Genomic DNA, 20,098 nt, shown 5'->3' on the forward strand with positions numbered 1-20,098 from the left:
AGCCCCACATGGGACTCGACCCCAGGACCCTGGGACCATCAATTTCTAATAGAGTCACTAGTTAAACATGGATCTTCTTGTGTCCCAGACCTGTTAGATCTAAATCTTCAGAGGTAGGGACTGTTGTTAATGATAATTCTCTTACTCTGTGGCATTTCAGTAGCCAGAAGCTGCACGGGGGAGCTTAGCGAAGCCAGAGTTGTTGTTAGTCCCCTCCCTGGTGACCTGGCTGCTTATTTTATTGTGCACTAAAGCGTGCCAACACTGACTGGATAGCCTTTGTGACTCTCTTAGTTCTATATTTGCTGTGTCACAAATGACCACAAACTTAGTGGTTTAGACATCATAACTTTATTTTCTTACAATTTCTGTAGTTCAGAAGTCCAAATGTTGGACGTGGTGTCACTGGGCTAATTCAAAGCATTGGCAAGGCTGCATTCCTTCCAGGAGACTCTAGGGAAGAATCTGTTTCCTTGTCCTTTTTAGCTTTTGGATGCTATCCACATTCCGTGGCACGTGGCCCCTTCTTCTGCCTCCAAGGCCAGCAATGCTGCATCTCTCTGTGTCTTTCTTCTGTAATCTCATCTCCCTCTGATTTCTGCCCACCTCTTCCGCTTTTATGGACCCTGTGGTTACATTGAGCCCACCGAGATAAGCCAGGATAATCACCCCATCCCAGGGTCCTTCACTTCATCACATCTGCAGAGTCCCTGCTGCCATGGAAGGTGACCTATTCCCAGGTTCTGGAGATTAGGACATGGGCATTTTTGGGGGGCATTATTTTGTCTACCACAGAGACCTACTAAAGGAAAGTAAGGTTGATAGGTTTTATTTTGTTGGTAGGTTAAATGTTTTGCTAGTTTTAATTTTTAAAAACAATTCTTGTTTTCAAACATGTTTTCAGCACCAATAAAACAATTGTTAAGAAAATATACAACATAATTCTATATAATGGACACTTCCATTTTTACATAATTTACATATTATGTATACTTTTTATATCTTTTTATTTTTTTTTAAGATTTTATTTAACTGAGAGAGAATGAGAGAGAGAGAGCACATGAGAGGGGGGAGGGTCAGAGGGAGAAGCAGACTCCCCGCTGAGCAGGGAGCCCGATGTGGTACTCGATCCCGGGACTCCAGGATCATGACCTGAGCCGAAGGCAGTCACTTAACCAACTGAGCCACCCAGGCGCCCTGTATTTTTTTAAAAAGATTTTATGCATTTATTTGAGAGAGCGAGGGAGACACAGCCTGTGCACGTGCATGAGCTGTGCAGAGGGGAGGGCAGAAGGAGAGGGACAAACAGACTCCCCACTGAGCAGGGAGCCCAACTACACAGGGCTTATCCCCAGGACCCTGAGATCATGACCCGAGCCAAAGTCAAATACGTAACTGACTGAGCCACCCAGGCACCCCTCTACTTGTTCATATTTAAACATCAGATTTGGGGACACCTGGGTGGCTCAGTCGTTAAGCGTCTGCCTTCGGCTCAGGTCATGATCCCAGGGTCCTGGGATAGAGCCCCGCATCGGGCTCCCTGCTTGGCGGGGGGCCTGCTTTTCCCTCTCCCGCTCCCCCTGCTTGTGTTCCCTCTCTCACTGTTTTTTCCTCTCTGTCAGAAAATAAATAAAAATCTTTAAAAAAAAATGTTTGATTCCTGAGATTTTTGATTCCCCAAATTTTGTACCCAAAGGGAGTGTGCCCCACTTGCTTTACCCTAGTCCCAGCGCTGCATTCTAATAAGGTTATGGAATGTATTGATATTACTAGAGAACAAGTAAGAAATGACAATTTTCAAATGTGTTGAAAGCGTTATCGTGGCTTCAAAACTGCTCAAACAGTAATCTATATTTTTCCATATGTGAGTTTAACTCATCCTTCTAGAGGTGGAACCTCTAGGCTGCCTCAGGAGGAGCCTGTAGGCTGGTTTTCTAGCAGACTTGAGGTTTGATGTGTGGGCAAGAAAGCAGGAATAAAGCATGTGTAGGGCCAGCCCCACTTCAGGTAGTGTTCCAGGGACCCAAGAACCGTGCTCAGAGCATCAGGGTGGTAAAGGAAATAGGTAATAAACCCAAGGCTCCAATTCCACCTTTCCTGCCAATACCCAGCCTGACGCATCAATTTCCCTGTTACCCAAACCAGCGCTACCCATGTAGGCTAATTCCCTCATGGGTTTCCTCACACAGATTGGGTTTGACAACAAGGAAGAGTGGTTGATAGAGCTAAGGCCATGTGATAAGGAGAAAGGAGGCTTCGACCCTGTCAACATGGGTAATGCAGACATCCCCCAAGATAGACAGTTCCGTTCTGATGGCTATTGGGCAGCCACAAATTAAATTAAATTTAAATTAAAATCTAAGGTTGGGGTACTGTGCATTGTCAATAATATCATGTATGTAACTGCGGGCACTGGGGTACTGTGCATTGTCAATAATATCATATATGTAACTGCGGGCATTACACCAAAATAACACAGATGTTTAACAGAAGTCTGTTGCAGCAAGTATCCTCATAGTGAGAGAGACAATCTGAGGCTTCTTGCATTCACTGCTGCCTGCTCTGTTCTTTTGGTAATACTGAGTTTTCCTGGTGTGATAGGCAAACTAATGGCCTCCAAAGATACCAGGTCCCACTCCCTGGAACCTGTAAAGGTTCACTTATTTGAAGATAGGGTCTTTGCAGATGTGATTAAGTTAAGGATTTTGATTTTGATTGTTTTTATTTTTTAAAGATTTTATTTATTTATTTGACAGAGAGAGACACAGTGAGAGAGGGAACACAAGCAGGGGGAGTGGGAGAGGGAGAAGCAGGCTTCCCACGGAGCAGGGAGTCCCATGCGGGACTCGATCCCAGGACCCTGGGATCATGACCTGAGCCGAAGGCAGACGCTTAACTGACTGAGCCACCCAGGCTCCCAAGTTATGGATTTTTAGATCGATATTCCTGGATTATCTTGTTTCCTCTACCTTTCATCCACATCCTTGGATTATCTAAGTGCAATCACCTATGTTCTTTTAAAAGGGAGGCAGAGGGAGATTTTGCCCACACAAAGAAGGCAATGCAAAGACAGAACAGAAAGGGATTTGAAGATGTGGCCTGGAAGATTGGAGTGATGAGTCCACAGCCGAGGAATGCTGGCAGCCCTGAGAAGCCCGGAGAGGCGGGGAATCTGTTCTCCCCCAGGGCCTCTGAAGGGAGGGCTGCCAGGCAGACATCTTGATTTCGGCCTAGTGATTCTGACTCCAGACTTCTGACTTCCAGAACTGGGAGGGAAAAAAGTTCTGTTGTTTTAAGCCACAAAGTTTGTGTTAATTTGTTATAGCAGTTCCAATAAACTAATGTACCAAATCTCCAAAATCCTAAAACGGAACCATTTGCATAAGACTGAAAATGAGTCAGTCTGGGCTAGGGGAGCATCTATAATAGTGCAGGTCATTATTAAGCATCTGTGTTATCCAGTATGTTTTATTTCCAAAGTTTATAGCCTTTTATAATTTATTCATTGAGTCACTGAATATTTATTAAGCACCTTCTCTCCGTAGCTGTCTTAGGTGCAGATATTCAAATACAAAACTGGGTAACAGAGTGTTCAGAATTTAACAGAAGTCCGTTGAGCTTCTTCCTGGGTCTTCTAGTAGGAATCCACAGCCAACCTATGCTCCCATGATTCCCCCATCTGCCTCCAGTTGACCATCTTTCAGTTACTGCATGTCTTAAAAAAAAATTTTTTTCCATCTCATGGTAGCTGAAAATTTGAAGGTACTTTGAGGAAGCAAAGGAAGAAGTGGATGTGGGGAGAATTGCTTGCCTAAAAGCTTCATTTTATAACCAGGCCCATCCCTATCATCTCTTCCTGGGAAGGATCAAAGTTTGAATTTAAAGCATTTTCCCTCATGATTTATCATTTGATTATGGGTGTTCCCCAGAGCTCTTGTTCAGTTTTGCCCTGGATCAATGGTTCCCAGTTGGAGAAAACGATGTGTTGGCTGCATGGCCAACTTCTACAAAATGAGTGGCCATCTGGTTCTTTTTAGTCTAATCTGACAATATAGAAATGATTTGTCCAAAAGTTTCTCATTTATCCATTCTAGAAAATGCTTCTCTTAGTGTATTAATTTTTAGCAAGCAGACCCTGGGCCTGTTTTTGGCTATAGCTTCACCCTGTGTATATCAAGTAAACTGTTTTTTAGTATGGACAGCCCATGATTGAAACAGAATCGGGGCAAGAGAGATCCTTGATGTGCTGTATTTAAACATGCAGGAATTGGGGATCTGTTGGTGAACTATGGAATGTATTGGTGTGTCTCAGTGCATGTAGGTGGTGAAGTTCAGCCAGAAATAAGGAAAATCTGTGGAAACTGTTTACAGCTTCAGCTGTCTTTCCAGCCGCATCAGTATCACCAGAGCAAACCAATTCTCGTCCCTATAATGTAGCTGCAGTGTCTTTGTTTCTTCCCACTTTATTCCCGTGTCCTGTTTGCTGCTGTTACGTGCCTAGCACTTTCTGGGCAGACGCCTCTGTGTCAGGAGAAAGGGAAAAATGTGCATTTTGGACTTGGGAGAAGGAAAGTTTCCTCTACCTTTCAAAATTTCTTCTGGCTGGTCTTGAGACTTTAAATTGACATGAGACAGATTCATAGGAGAAAATAAAATATAATTTTGTACTATGGGAACCCCACATAAACAGGAGGTTCATAGGCAGGTAAAATGAGGTACATATGCCATCCTGAGCTAAGGAATGGGAGAGGCCTGAGGCTTCAACGGGGTGGAGGCCTATTCACAGGACAGTAAGAAGAGCAGATGTTTGAGAATTAGGTATTTGCCCTGCCGTGCAGATGAGTCACTCAGATAAAATTTATCTCTACTGGTAATAACCCTTAGTCTGGGAAAGATACTCCGTTTAGATTCTTTAGGTAGTTAAAGGAGGGGCAAAATTTTCTCTCCAGCCCACAGGATCTCAGTTGCCTTCAGCTCAAAATAGTCCACATGCCAAACTGGCACATCTTGAGGAGACCTGTCTTGAACCCCCTCAGCCCCGTCCCATGCAGCCTCTTTGTGAATATTTTTTATGAGATGATCGTGATCTTGACCTAAAAGAAGGAGAATGAGAAAGGAGGATAAATGGAACGGATTAGTGCTATTCCTGGTCTGGATGTTGGGAAGCAAACAGTGGAGGCTTACTAAGCCAGCTGGTCCGTACCCTCACATCCAGGCTGGCAAGAAGTTGGGGAAGAAAGCACACGTGCGCACACATGGAGTCGCTAGGTGGAGAAATGTTACGTGGGACACTCCTTTTCCATTCCCTCCCCCAGTTCCCATTCCTGCACTGTTTACAGTTTTCCTGGCAGACGAAGAGCAAAAAACCAAAAGAATTTATCTTTTAAGCTGTGCCCCCTACAGATAAAACCAAGAGAGCATTGGATTTCAGCCTAGAATGGGATTGTACTACTTGCTCAAATTACAATGCAAGGAGGCTGAAGGCACAGTGGAGTAAGGGACAAAGAGACTGTCACTAGTGGTAAATCTCTTATTTTCGTGGCATATAATTGTCGGAAGCTGCCCTGGGGAACTTAAATAAGCCAGGGAGTTGCTCCTCCCCACCTTGGTGACCTGGCTCCTGATTTTATCTTGCACTGAAGCATACCAAGGTTGACTGGACAATGAGGAGCAACAGCTGATGGGGAAGACAACTCCAGAAATGCTTTAAGTCCATCAGGGGGACGCCTTTGTTTTGGATTTCAACTAGTGCAAGATTTGAAATGAGTAAGTGCCATCATGATTGGTCTGGGAAAACGGAGGCACATCATCTCTCTCAGAAAAAATATGAATAAAATCAGTCAATTGAGTGACAAGCCTTTTGGTAACTACATATGTCAGAAAGATTGCTGGCATCAGTTCTTGGACCTGAGGATGCTAGGACTGAGGAGCATATGAAGTTGTGCCTCCTTTGTAAATATGGGTTCCTCCATTAAAACCTCTGAAATTTGATGGAGGCCGAATGTGGAATTCATATCTCTTTGACTTAACAAGAACACTTTGGCTCAGGCTATGTTGATAAGTATTCTCTTAAAAAAAAAGATTTTTATTAGAACCTTAACTGCCAAACACTTAAACTTAAGACTTAAAGGAGCCACGAGAATACTGTTCACATCTTAGTCTGAAAATGCCATGTGATTGAACTGGGGGTTACCCACTGGAAAATGTCAAGAAATTTAACTGAACACTTATTTGCTGAACCCCGAATCCTAATGCACGGATGTTCTGCTAAACCTTAGAAGAGCAGCAGAACACAGCAGATCCAGTGTTAAACAAGAAGAAACAAAACAACCCACCAAACTTCTGGTGAATCTGTTCAAATCAAAATAGAATCTTTATATTGTTCTCTAAGGAAATATTTTTGAAAATGAACCTAACCGCAGGTGGTATTTTATTCGCATTGGATCCCTTAGCACTAGTGTTTCTGAGTTTCCCTGGTGGCAAATAGTTTTGCTAATTTAGTATTTTGTCTCCTACGTTTTAACACTCCTCCATGTACCAGGAAGAATGTAGCAGTCAGCTTACATATCACCTAAAGTCTTTATAAAGATCCTCTCAGAGCAAAGGCTGATTCCATATATATGCATTTTACAAGTGTATGTGTGTGCTTAGAATATGTTTGCAAATGCATGCAGATAAATGGACTTGAAAGAGCAAAGTTCATTCCCAAAATTAAAAGAAAAAAATTGTGGCACTATTTTCAGCATGAAGCTTCCTGTTCACTCATCGTGTTATGCGCTGACCTTCCTCCACAGACATGGCAATTTTGGGCAAGGCCAAGGCTGAATTGGACCCATTATGCAGATGCTGCAGGATATGCATAATTACAAGCATAAAAAAAATTTTCATTTCCGGAACATTTTTTGCACAGCCCAAGCAAAACACTAATATTCCCTTGTGCTTTGAATGTCTTCCCCAAAAACTTGGGCTAAGGCCTTCCCATTGTGTCTGGGGAAGCTAATTATCTGGGACCAGAGAAAGAACCGCTTGTTTGGGGGAAGACCAGGGATGATGTCAGCCTTTAAGAGGGAGGCAGGGGTGACAGCTGAGAGACTTAATCCTGAAGAAGACTAGCCCAGTGGTTAATTTCTTTTTTTTTTTAAAGATTTTATTTATTTATTCATTTGAGAGAGCGAGAATGAGAGAGAGAGAGAGAGCACATGAGAGGGGGGAGGGTCAGAGGGAGAAGCAGGCTCCCCGCTGAGCAGGGAGCCTGATGTGGGACTCGATCCTGGGACCCCAGGATCATGACCTGAACCAAAGGCAGTCGCTTAACCAACTGAGCCACCCAGGCACCCTAGCCTGGTGGTTAATATCTATTATACTTTTTATTCTGGCTACTGAGGGGGAATTGGTGGGTGGGAGTGGACTAAGATTCCAAACATTTGGTGAACATGTAGCCAAGGCCCATTGCATTTGGCATGCATATGTATTTCCCTCTTCAACAGAGGACGTTTTATTTTCATTTAATACCTTGAATTGTTCTCTGCTTTTAAGAGTAATTAATGACCTTTCCGGAATCCATCTTCGACAGTGATGTACTGAGGAATGGATTCTAACAAAGCCCTTCTTCCTTGGGGCCTGATGCCCCCTGCCTCTCTCCAGTAGGCTCCACTCTGCTCTAATCACTACCTCTCCTGTTGTTCCTGACAAGCTCATTTCTGCTCTTGCTGGTTCCTTGGCCCCCCAGAACTCTTCCCCTACATTTTCACTCAGAGCTCTGCTCAAGCATCATTTCCCCTCGCCCCCACCCCCTTTTTCCTGCATTAAATATCTTTACAGCCCATGTTTCTACCAGAAATTAGGTTATGTTTGTTTGTTTATTGTCTCTCTTCCCCACTAGAGGAGAGAGAGATTGTCTATCTCCTTTACTCTCTATCCCAGAATATGGAGCATGGAACTTAGTAGATACTCACTTAGTATTTGTTGGATTAATGAATGAAAGATGAAAGATGTATATGAAACATCCCGCAGAATGACTGACTCCCATTTATGGGGCAAATGAGCTGTTAGGCAGAACTTGATGCATGGCATCCTCAGTGAAGGTGTTATTATTTTTTTTTTAACAAAATAGGCAGAGAAACTAGGCTGGCCTCTTTCCCATCATGCCATGTGCTTATCAGCTGTGATCAGTTTTGATTGCCCGTTATTATACACAGAATGCACACACAAACATGCGTATACATAGCACACAGATACACATACATATGTATACACACATAGTATATGTGCATAACATGTGCTTACATATACACATGTATATATGGTATATGCATAACATAACTATGATACATATACAAACACATATTTTTCCCTCTGGGAGCTGCCTTAGAAAGCACATTTAAAACTGTCCATTATATTTTTGTCATATTTGAAGCTACCATCATGCCATTTGGGCAGGAGAGAGGATCTTTTGAAAATGACTTCTTCCAGTTATCTAAAAGGGACTTTATTTTACAAAAACGCCAATATTCTCCTCTTCCAGAATGTGCTAACTTCCCCAAGGGGTCCTTGTGGCCTGTCTCACCCTCAGCATGGGACACAAAACACAATAAACTGCCAAGCATGCGTTAATTAACTAATTCATTCATGCAAAAAATATTTAGGTGCTGGGAATGCAATTATGAGAAAATTGGCCATAGTCCCTGCTCTCCCTGTGCGGAGGTTACCTAACGGTTGGGCAATCTGTTACCAGTGAAGCCTTCTGGGTTAAGCAAGAGCTCCTCTGAACCAGTCCTGGGACAGCTGCTTGGTATTGCCAATGATGAGCTAGCAGGGGACCACAAATGAAGAATGGAATTAGATCTATTTTATATTAATGGGTGGGCATGTTTACAGCATTGGAGAAATCATATAGCCCTAGTGAGTAGACATCAAAGTATAAATAAAGAATATGACATCAAAATGTGTATAAGTATTTAAATTTTAGTCTAGGATCCCAAAGGATAAAAAGAAAATATTGTAGTTGCTGTATTGTTTTAGCTGACAGCTTGTCAGTTTATTATTCATTCAACCAATGGTGCTTTGAATTCTCACTATGTGCTAGTCACTGTTCAGGGCACTGGGGTTACAGTGGAATATTCTGGCCCCATGGAGCATACTTTCTGCTGGAAAAGCCGTACCAGAAACACAATAAAGATGTAGATACAGTGTAAGTGTGTTAGACAGTGTGGTTAGCAGGAAGAGAGAAACATGAGGGAAAGAAAGAGAATGGAGTGAGGGAGGATGTGAGGTTTTACATAAGATCAGGGAGTGAGTCTCTGAGCAGTAACTTTTGGGTGAAGACATGGGGGAAGCGAGGAGTGAGCCTTGCAGAAATTGGGGAAGGAGCTGTTCAGGTGAAAGGAACTGCAAATGATGAGCCTCTGAAGGGGTGCAGTGTCGTATTGGTGGTATGTGACTGGAGTGGAGTGACATGGGGAGAAGAGAAGAGTATGAGGTGGGGAGGTGCTTCAAGGGTACAGGGAGGACCTTGGCTTTCGCTGTGGATGGGGTGGGAAGCCATCAGAGTTTGAGCAGTGATGTGGTGAGGTCTGACTTTGATGTGAACAGGTAATTCTGTGAAAGCTGTGTGGCCGTTGCTCTGTGGAGAACAGACTGAGAGGGAGGACACTTGGGGAAGCAGGGTGACTTGGTGGGAGGTCCCTGTCACCATCCAGCAGGGATGGTTTTTCCATGAAAGAGGGATGTGCAAAAATGACCTCCAAAGGCCACAGGAGCCCTAAGGCCAGAGAGAAAGGCCAACAGGTCCACCTTGATAAAAAATGGTTTATTAAAGGGACTTAGGGACAGACGCATGTCTTGGGCAGCTGCAAGCTGAGTAGATCTCTGTGACCCCACCTCCCATAAGACCTGCTTTTGTAGTCCTAGAGGCTGGGGAGTAGTGCGGGTAGACCACCCCAGGGGGAATGTTTGAGAGCAGTTGTATGTCACAGTCATTTCTCCTGCACTGATCGAGGACGTTAAGCTCCAAGGGTGTACTTAAGGGTGAGGTTAGACAAGGAAGAATGTTGGGGGATGGGGCTGTGCTCAAGAAGATGTCAGGTCATCATGCAGATTTGTCCACAGATCTGTTCGGGATGGCCTTAGTCTGGGTCACACAGCAGTGTCTTGGGTCAGGGTGGTAGCTTGGAGATGGTGGGAAGTGATTGGATTCCAGATGTATTTTTAATGGAGGACTAGCAGAAGTTGTGATGGGCCAAATGTGAAAAGAATCAAGGTTGGCTCAGTGGGTTTGTTCTGAGCACCTAGAGGGATGAAGGAGCTGGTGTGGATAACAGAAACTTAGTTTCAGAGAGGTGAGGTTGGAGGCCTAAGTGGAGATTTATTTGGACAAAAGTTTAGGTCTGGAAGTAATAACCCACTTGACCCCTTTTCAGTGCTTCCTTTGTGCAGACACTTTAACAAGTGCTTTGTCAGTATTCACCTAATCCCCCTGTGAAGTGGGTACCGTTTTAAGTCCCATTTTTAAGGTGAAAACTTTACAGCAGAACAGATAAAGTAACTTGCCTCAGGATGCAAGACCAGATGTAGAATGAGACAGGCAGTCTGGATCCAGGGTCCTTATATCTAAGCTCTTAGGAAAGGAGGAGTCACAGATTTCTATCTTTTTTCACTTTATTCTTTGCTGGATGGATGTGGCTGTGAAGAGCCCTGGTGACAGCAGTCTGCTGTCCTCTGGCCCAAGTATCAAAGGCCTGGCCCCTGGGAGAAGAGTCAGCTCCAGGCTCCACACTTCCTCTCAATGGTTCAACTCATCTTGTGGCCTGAGGACATTTACTTCAGAACCTAAATAAAGTGATTCATCTGAGATTTCTTTTCTTTCTTTCTTTTTTTTTTTTTTTTTAAGATTTTAAAAAATTTTTATTTGTTAGAGAAAGCACAAGCAGGAGGAGTAGGCAGGCAGAGGGAAAAGCCAGCTCCCCGCTGAGCAGGGAGTCCAAGGCGGGACTTGATTCCAGGACTCTGAGATCGTGACCTGAGCCAAAGGCAGATGCTTACCCGACTGAGCCATATATCATATCATGTAGATATGATATATGGCAGTATCTCCTACACATGGACGTAGGACAAAGTAGATGGTTTTTCACTCTCTTTATGGTTCCTCTTGTAAAAAGAAGTTCTTAATTTTAATGATACGAAATTTGTTTGTTTTTATGCTTAGTGCTTTCTGTGTCTTGGTAAAGGAAATCTTTCCCTACCCTGAAGTCATGAGCATATTTGGGTATATGTCTTCTAAAATATTTCTTTTTTTTTTTTTTTTTAAAGATTTATGTATTTAAGGGCTCAGATTGTTAAGCATCTGCCTTCGGCTCAGGTCATGATCTCGAGGTCCTGGGATTGAGCCCCACATCGGGCTCCCAGCTCAGCAGGGGGTCTGCTTCTCCCTCTCCCTCTGCCTCTTCCTCTGCTTGTGCTCTCTCTGTTTCTCTTTCTCTCAAATGAATAAATAAAATCATTTTAAAAAAAGATTTATGTATTTATTTGAGAGAGAGAGAGAACACATGTGAGTATGGGGGAGAGGGGCAAAGGGAGAGAGAGAGAGAGTCTCAGGCAGACTCCATGCTGAGCTTGGAGGCTGATACAGAGCTTGATTTCACAACTCTGAGGTCATGACCTGAGCCAAAACCAAGAGTTGGACCTCAACCAGCTGTGCCAACCAGGCACTCCTAAAATATTTCTTGTGGAGCCTTTTGTGCTTTATATTCAATCCACCTAGAATTGATTTTTCCATTTGGTGTAAGTAGGAGTTTAATTTCATTTTTTTCTATATAGTATTTTACTATTATTTCTAATATTTTATTCATTTTTAACCTATGTTATTAAAATTCTACTTTGTTCATATCTAAGAAGTGTGATTCTGCTTATTAATATGAGGAAACATATGCAAGGATTTTGATTGAGAATGTAGTAAATCTATAAAGCAATCTAGGGAGAATTAACATCTTCACAACATTAACTTTCCTGAACCTAATTATATCTCTCCACTTATTTAGATCTTCTGTACAATCTGTTAATAGGCTTTAGGAGTATCTCCTCTGAGGACTTGTGCATCTTTTGTTAGATTTATTACAATATATGCTTGACATTTTTGTTGCTATTATAAATGCTACCTTGTTTTAAGTTTAATTTTCTATATCTTTCTTTAATTTTCAGAAATGCAATTATTTTTATATATTTTTAAAAACACAAGTACTGTGCTAAAATTATTTGATAATTTATTAGGGTTTCCTGGTTATTTTCTGTACACAAAAATATCATCTGCAAAGAATAGGTTTGGTTTTTGTCACTCTTTTTTTTTTTTTTTTTTTTTTTAACTGCCTTACTGTGTAGGTTCTGACCGCAAATAGGATGTTGAATAGAAGTAGGAGTAGCGGGTACCCATCATCTTGATCAGGATCTGCAAGGGAAAGCTCTCCAGCAGTGCATGGTGTTTGCAAAGGGTTTTGGGGTTAGCCTCTCCTGGTTTAGGGAGCTTCTTCTGTTTCTAGTCTGCCAAAAATTACTACCACGAATAAATACTAAAATTTACTCAGTGCTTTCTCTGTATGTATTATGATGATAATATGGTGTTTTACTCCTTTAATATATTATTATGGTGAGTTATATTAATTGATTTAGTAACGTTAACCCACACATTATCAACAGGGTGATATTACCTCTAATGGGGCTAAAAATAGTTCGGGGCGGGGCAAAGAAATCTTATTCTTTTTATGTGTACAGCATAGCTATATATACAATACATGAGAGATATACAGTATATCTGTCTTATTAAAATTTAAAAGGGAATTGATAAACTGGACCTCATCAAAATTAAAACTTTTGCTTTATAAAAGGCCCTGTTAAGAGGATAAAGAAAGAAGCTATAGACTGGGAGAAGATATTTGCAAACCACATATCCAACAAAGGACTGGTATCTAGAATATATAAAGAAAACTCAAAACTCACAGTAAAAAACACCAAGCAATCTAATTAGAAAATGGGCAACAGACATAAACATATGTTTCACTGGAAAGGATATACAGATGGCAAATAAGCACCTGGAAATATGTTCAATATCATTATCAATAGGGAAATGCGAATAAAATGAGTTATCACACACACATATTAGATGACTTAAAATAAAAATAGTGGTAATACTAAATGCTAGTGAGGATGCAGAGAAATTAATTGCATGTTTAGTTTTATAAGGAACTGTCAAACTATTTTCCAAAGTCATTGTTACAGTTTACATTCTCACCAGCAATACATGAATGACCCATTGTATGACCTAGCAGTTGTACTCTGGGGCATTTACCCCAGAGAAATGGAAACCTAGGTTCATATAAAAACCTACACAAAAACCATACATGAATATTCAAAGCACCTTTATTCATAATAGCTAAGAACCAGAAACAGCCCAGATGTTCTATGACAGGTGAATGGTTTAACTAACTGTGGTTAGTCCATACTGTGGAACACTACCCAGCAATCTAAAGGAATGAAGTATTGATACATTCAATACCTTGAATGAATCTCAGAGGCATTAGGATGAATAGTAACAGCCAATCCTAAAAGGTCACATACTGCATGATTCCATTTATATAGCATTCTTGAAATGACAAAATTATAGAAATGAATAACAAATTAGTGGTTGCCCTAGGTTAGGAACAGGGCATGAGGGGAAGAGGTAGAAATGAATATAAAAGTTCAGCATTCCTTGTGGTGATGGCACAGTTCTGCATCCTGACTGTGATGGTAGATACATAACCTACGCACTGATAACATGACATAGGACTAAATACATACCTAAGTACATGTAAAACTGGGGAAATATGAGTGAGATTGGTAGGTTGTATTACTATCCATTTCCTGGTCATGATATTCTCCTGGGGAGGGGGTACTTCAAGGGAGAGGATGATTGGGGAAAAAATTTGTCAGTGGAGCAGTAATGAAAAAAAATTGAGAAATACTGTGTTAAACCGACCTTGCATTCACTGGATAAATCCAATTTAGTCATGATGTAATTCTCCTTTTCATCAGTCTCTAGATTCTCTTTGATAATTTATTTGGGATTCTTGCATCTATGTCCATGATTGAGGCTGACCTGTATTTCTCATTTTGGAGTATATAAGTATAAATAAGATATACTTTGTCAGGTTTTGATGTCAGGAAATCCTTACCTCATAATGTGAGTTGATGAGTGGTCTCTCTTTTTTGTACTCTGCAGGACTGAAATATTTTTTTTTTCTTTAAAGTTTGCTCGTAATGTGAGTTGATGAGTGATCTCTATTTTTTTGTACTCTGAAAGACTGAAATATTTTTTTTTCTTTAAAATTTGATAGAACTTTTCAGTAAAACCACCTGGCCTGACATTTCCTTATGACAGTTTAAGGATTGATTCACTTTATTTGATGATTACTGGACAAGTCAGGTTTTTAACTTTCTTCTTGAATCAGTTTTGAAGTTATAATTTCCTGGAACTTCTACAGTGTTACCTTTTTTTCAAATGTATTGATGTAAAGACATTCATTATTTCTCCTCATTGCCTTCTGCATGTATATAGCATTTGTAATTATGTCTTTTTCATTCTTAAGGTTATTTGTGCCCTCTTTTTTCTAGATTTTTCTTGACAGTTTTTCAATTCTATTACATAGTTTTCTTAACCTTTTATCTATGTACTTTTTAAATTTCAGTAACTTATGCTTTTATGTTTATTATTTCCTTTCTAATATTCTTTATTTTATTTTGCAGCTCCTTTTGTAACTCAATAAGTTGGAAGCATATTGTATTAAATTTCAGTTCTTTTTTTTTTTTAAAGATTTTACTTATTTATTTGAGAGAGAGAGAGAATGAGAGACAGAGAGCACGAGAGGGAAGAGGGTCAGAGGGAGAAACAGATACCCCGCTGAGCAGGGTGCCCGATGTGGGATTCGATCCCGGGACTCCAGGATCATGACCTGAGCTGAAGGCAGTTGCTTAACCAACTGAGCCACCCAGGAGCCCAAATTTCAGTTCTTTTTTAATAGAAGCAATACAACTGTTCCTGATAGTACTGCTTACTTGCATTCTTAAAGTTTTCACATATATACCTATTTTCATTATTGTTTGGTTCTGAATATTTTCTAATCTTCATTAATATTTCTTCTTTGACCAATAAATCATTTAAAAGTATATTTCTTAGTTTCTAAATTTTTCAAATTGTCTTCTCTCTAGTTTAGATAAATAGATGCTAGTTATATCTAGATAAGTGGTTTGCATAACTAGAAACTTCATTGTACTGGACCAGTGTTCATGGTCTGTTTGATACCAGTTTTTGTTATTTGTTAAAATCTGCTTTATGTCATAGCATGTGGTCACTTGCTGTAAGAGTTCTAGGTGTGTGTTATGAAGAATATGTATTCTTCATCTGTTGGTCTGTGTATGACCATTAGATCAGCTTGTTCATTTTGTTGTTTATATCTTCTGTTTCCTTGCTGATTTTTCTGCCTGCTTGATCTACCAATTACTGAGAGAGGTGTGTTTAAAAATCTCCCATTATGATGATGGACATTTCTTGCTTTCTGCAGTTCTGTCGGTTTTTATATTAATAATTTTGAGACTAAGTTATTAAATATATACCAATTTAGGATTGTTATCATATATTTCTGATGAATTAAAACATAATTTTATTGTGACCCTTTCTAGTACTGCTTTTTACTTTAAAGTCTATAGGCTACAATGTATCAGGTTCTTTTCACTAATGTATTGTCTTGTATGACTTTCTCATCCCTTTACTTTCATCGTTGACAAATCTTTGTATTTTAGATGTGTCCTTTGTAAACAGCATATTGGATTTCATTTGTTTTTTCAGCTTGATAGTCTTTTTCTTTTAGCTGGAACTTTTAGTCCATATATGTTTATTATCAAGCACTGATATAGTTTATTTCTGTAATATCATGCTTCTTTTTCTCATCTTTCTTTCCTTCTTTTAAATTAATTGTAGTTTTTGTTTGTCTAAATTGTCTTTATTATTCCGTTGACCTCTGAAGATCTCCTCACTGTGCATATAAATCCTATTTGACAGTTATTTTCTGTCAGCTCATTGAAGTGTGCATTGGCTTCTCTTATTGAGAAGGTGGTAGTCAATCTAATCATCATTCCTTTGAAAGTAATCTTATTTAAGATCTTCTCTTTGTCTTTGGTCTTGTATGGTTTTGATGTCTACTTGCACAGTTATTTTTGGTTACCCTGCTTGAGATACCATGGAACCTCTAATCTGACAAATAAAATCTTTCATAAATTCCGGGAAATTCTCAGTCAGTGGTTTTGTTTTGTTTTGTTTTTTTAAATATTGCCTCTCATTCTCACACTCTTCTCCTTAGGAACTCAGGTTATATAGATACCTACAAGACCTTCCCGCTTTCTCTCCCATGTATTTTGAAGATTTTAATTTTAAGTAAGCTCTGTGCTCAAACATCGGATCTCAGACTCTGAGATCAAGAGTCGCACACTTTATGGACTGAGCCAGCCAGGCACGGTTCCCGTGTGTTTTAGTCTGTCTTTCATGTTTTCCTCTCTGTCTCTATGCCTTCTGGACAATTTTGTATTTATAGTGATATTTTCCTTCTCCAGAAGCTCATTTAGTTCTTTTTCAGTTCTGTGTGTTCTTTTCTAATATTTTCATTTTCTTTTCTTCTTTTCTTGTTTCCTTAAACATAGTGAACATACTTACATTTCCTGCTTAGTAATTCTAGTGTCTGAATTCTTTGCAGGTCTGATTCTGTTTGCTACACCCCTCCCGCCCCATGTGAAACTGAGGAACATTCTGTCTTGGAAGGCTGGCTTTGAGGTATCTTCCTCCAGAAAGGATTAGTATTTGCTTTTCCCAGGTGCCTGAGGCCACTACCAACCTGGAAATACTTCAGCTGTGTTCTCAGATTGGAAGGTTTTCAGACCACACAAGTAGTTTTAGCTGCAAGTCCCTATGTGCGACAGCTTATAGTTATAAATTCTCAGGAGATTTCTTTTCTCTACCCTGCACCCAGGCTTAAGGCCGACAATTTTCTTTGCTATCCTTAGCTTGGGGTGGGACTTATTCCTAATCTACCCTTGAACGGATCCATTTGGGAATTCAAGCTTCATGCATCAAATCTTCCGTTAGATTTCCCATCTTGAGTTAGTCCTAGGTTTTTCCTCCTTTTGCCTTCTTCACAAGACATTTAAAAAAACTCAAGCTCAAGAGTCTCCCTGGTTTGTTCAAAAGCCCCAGAGTATGAAAATCAGGTTGTGTGCTGTTTACCATTCTGGGTTCTGACTTAAACTTGGCCTCTGACAATTCTTTGCTTTCTTGCTCACGCTGTAATGTATTTTAAATAGTGTTACTACATTTTACCTAATATTTTAATTCTGTTTCCCTAATAGCTTAAAGTGTCTAATCCTTTATACTGTAGGAAATAGCTAACAGTCCTATAAAAAGCCATTACAAGTTCAGCTTCGCTTTTGGCTTTTTGGTTGTTTATTTTTTCTTCTTTAGCCTTTTGAGTTTTATAGGTACAAGTTTAAACAGTCTTTACTTAGCATAGACTGTTAGGATTGATTTCTGGTGTTTCTGTTGACATAACCAACAAATATTCATTGAGTACCTATTCACACCAGGCATTATTCTAGGAATGGGGGTGCAGCAGTAAACAAAATGGACCCAAATCCCGGCCTTCCCACCAAGGAGCTTAAATTCTAGTGGGGAAGATACTGGATATGTAGTACATTAGATGGTGATAATGCTAAGGAGAAATGAAGCAGAAAAGAGACTTTGCATCTTTGGAGAGAAGAATTCAGGAATACCTTACTGAGAGGGTAACATTTTTAAGAGAGAGCAGGGGTGAGCCATGAGTACTCCAGACAGAGAAGACCTACATGTCTTGTAACTGTCTAAGAGAATACAGAATGAAAATCCTCTATGGTTTCGTATTTGTCCCATGTCACATATATTGCTATTTATTCTTTTTTCCCAATTTTCTCTTAACCCAAATTTCTCTAAAGCCAACTCTGTAATTTTGATTCTCCAGCTAGGAGAACTGACCCTCCCTCCCCTTTTAAAGATTTCACTTACTTTATTTATTTTCGAGGGAAGGGGGAGGAGCGGAGGGAGAAGAACAAGCAGACTCTGCGCCAAGCACAGAGCCCAACACAGGGCTCGATCCCATGACCCTGAGATCATGACCTGAGCAGAAACTGGACACTCATCTGACTGAGCTCCCCAGATCCCCCAGAGAACTGACCCTTCTTGAACAAGCTATTTAACCTCTCTTGAGTCAGTTTTCCTTTGTGTCAAATAAGACCACTGCCTGTCTCTCAGGATTGGTGGTGAAATGAGGTAACATTTGTAAAAGTGCCTGACATTTCACGAGGACTCAAGAAATGCTAGATCTTTCTCTTTTGTTCTTCCTTCCCTGTCCACACTCCCTTTGGCACTTGTTTTTGGTACTTGTCAATACATTTGCAACAAGATCCTCGTGTAACACTGTGGAGAAACCATGTGGTAGGTTATTCACTGAAGACAAATGAGGAACTTTAGAAAATTTCGTTTAAAAAAAAGAAACTTTCCAGAGTGGTTTTGAAAGGCTGAATTTGGTGCTCAGGGTTCAGGAGAGAGTCAAGCCCTGTGCATTTCCCCCTGGAAGTTCTTGTTCATTGTATTATGAATCAGCAGCCCCAGGAATCTCAATTTGTATATGTAACAGTCTGCAGAATCTCCAGTTATAGTCAGGCTCAAGCAGAGGCATATCACATTCCTAGGCGAATACATACATATTTACCTATCTTCTCTTCTCCCTTAACCTAACCTAGCTCTGATTTTGCAGTGTAATTTGGTGAGTTTTCTTGAGATTGTTGGCATGTCACTAAGAATGGGTAAGGGTAAGGGTGAAAGTTTTGGTTTGAATGAAGCTGAAATCTCAGTTTAGAAAGAGAAGTAGAGCTGAAGATCACTACTTTTCTTTAGTGAGATTTTCTTCAATTTGAGGGTCATGAGACCCCCTTCTTTGTGGTACTGGTTTTGATACTGACTCACCGTGGGCTCTCAGTCCATCATTTCCCCCTGTCTATCATAAGTGATATTGCCATCATTTCCTTGCCTTATATGGCCGTTGTGATTTCATAGGCTCTGAGCACCATCAAGGTAAGACAAGCACTAAAGATAAACAGAGCACAACTATTTATATTGTATGCTTTTGGGTTTTGGTCTGTCCCCAGCCCTACCATTGACCATGCCCTGCTGGACGTGCCCTTCCTTCGGCTCCCTGAGGAGATGCCCTCTGACCTCCGAGAGCAGCTGGACCACACATTCTGAAGATACCAGTAGTCCTAGTTTTGATCCCTCATACACAGACGTGCAGCTCATCAGTGCTGAGGAGCAGAGGAGTGGCAAGGCTTCTCAGGCTGACTCAACTGGTAAGATGGAGCCCAGAAGGCTTTGCATATCAATTTTGGTGACCCTTTGCTGCTCCTAAAATCTCTGCAGCCAGCTTTGTTTGCAGAATGAGTTCAGTGTAGTAGTCACCCAGTCAAAAAGCTAGAATACAGAGTGGTTCAAAATTGCATTAGGAAAAAACACGTACACAGATTGGCGGATTGGTTGGCAGAGTGTTAATCCTGGGAAACCATTTGACATTATATCTTAATATGCTGTTTTCTCATATTCAGTACAAGTACTGTTCCTTGTCAGTTTATTTTCTCCTTGAATGACCAAACTATATATAATACGCACAGGGCTGAATCTTTCATCCACTCACCTGTGCACCTTCCCTTTTCAGCAAGAGGGAGGTAGATTTAAGCAGAGAAAAAGCACATGTTATGTGAAGCAGAATGAGAGTCAGGACTCAGCCACTGTGTCCAGACTACAAATCATTTTGCAGTTATGTTTATTCTCTTGTGCTTGACTCGAGCTATATTTCAGTCTGTAACATCCTGTGGTCTCATTTATTAAATTTCTAGGTGTAAGAAGGATGCTGCCTGGCTTTGCAGGTGGAAAAAGGGCCTGTTAACAAGCACTGTACTTGGATTAGATTTAAGATGGCATTGGATAGATGTAGTGTGTTCT

The 20,098-nt window shown here is 40.6% G+C and overlaps 1 protein-coding gene across 3 annotated transcripts in view; it reads left to right on the forward strand.

Moving 5' to 3' along the window:
- Nucleotides 1–20,098, forward strand: part of STON2 (stonin 2) — a 139,464-nt gene that overhangs the window by 33,635 nt on the left and 85,731 nt on the right. For all 3 annotated transcript variants that reach the window (XM_028098643.2, XM_088024488.1, XM_088024489.1), the window contains exon 4: nt 19,252–19,449. In XM_028098643.2, the coding sequence (XP_027954444.2) occupies nt 19,252–19,449 (198 nt within the window). The remainder of the gene's footprint in view (nt 1–19,251; nt 19,450–20,098) is intronic.

The sequence above is a fragment of the Eumetopias jubatus genome, unplaced genomic scaffold (genome assembly GCF_037043125.1).
Source record: "Eumetopias jubatus isolate StellerSeaLion01/CBP00866 unplaced genomic scaffold, mEumJub1_p1.0 scaffold_7, whole genome shotgun sequence".
Classification (NCBI taxonomy): Eukaryota; Metazoa; Chordata; class Mammalia; order Carnivora; family Otariidae; genus Eumetopias; species Eumetopias jubatus.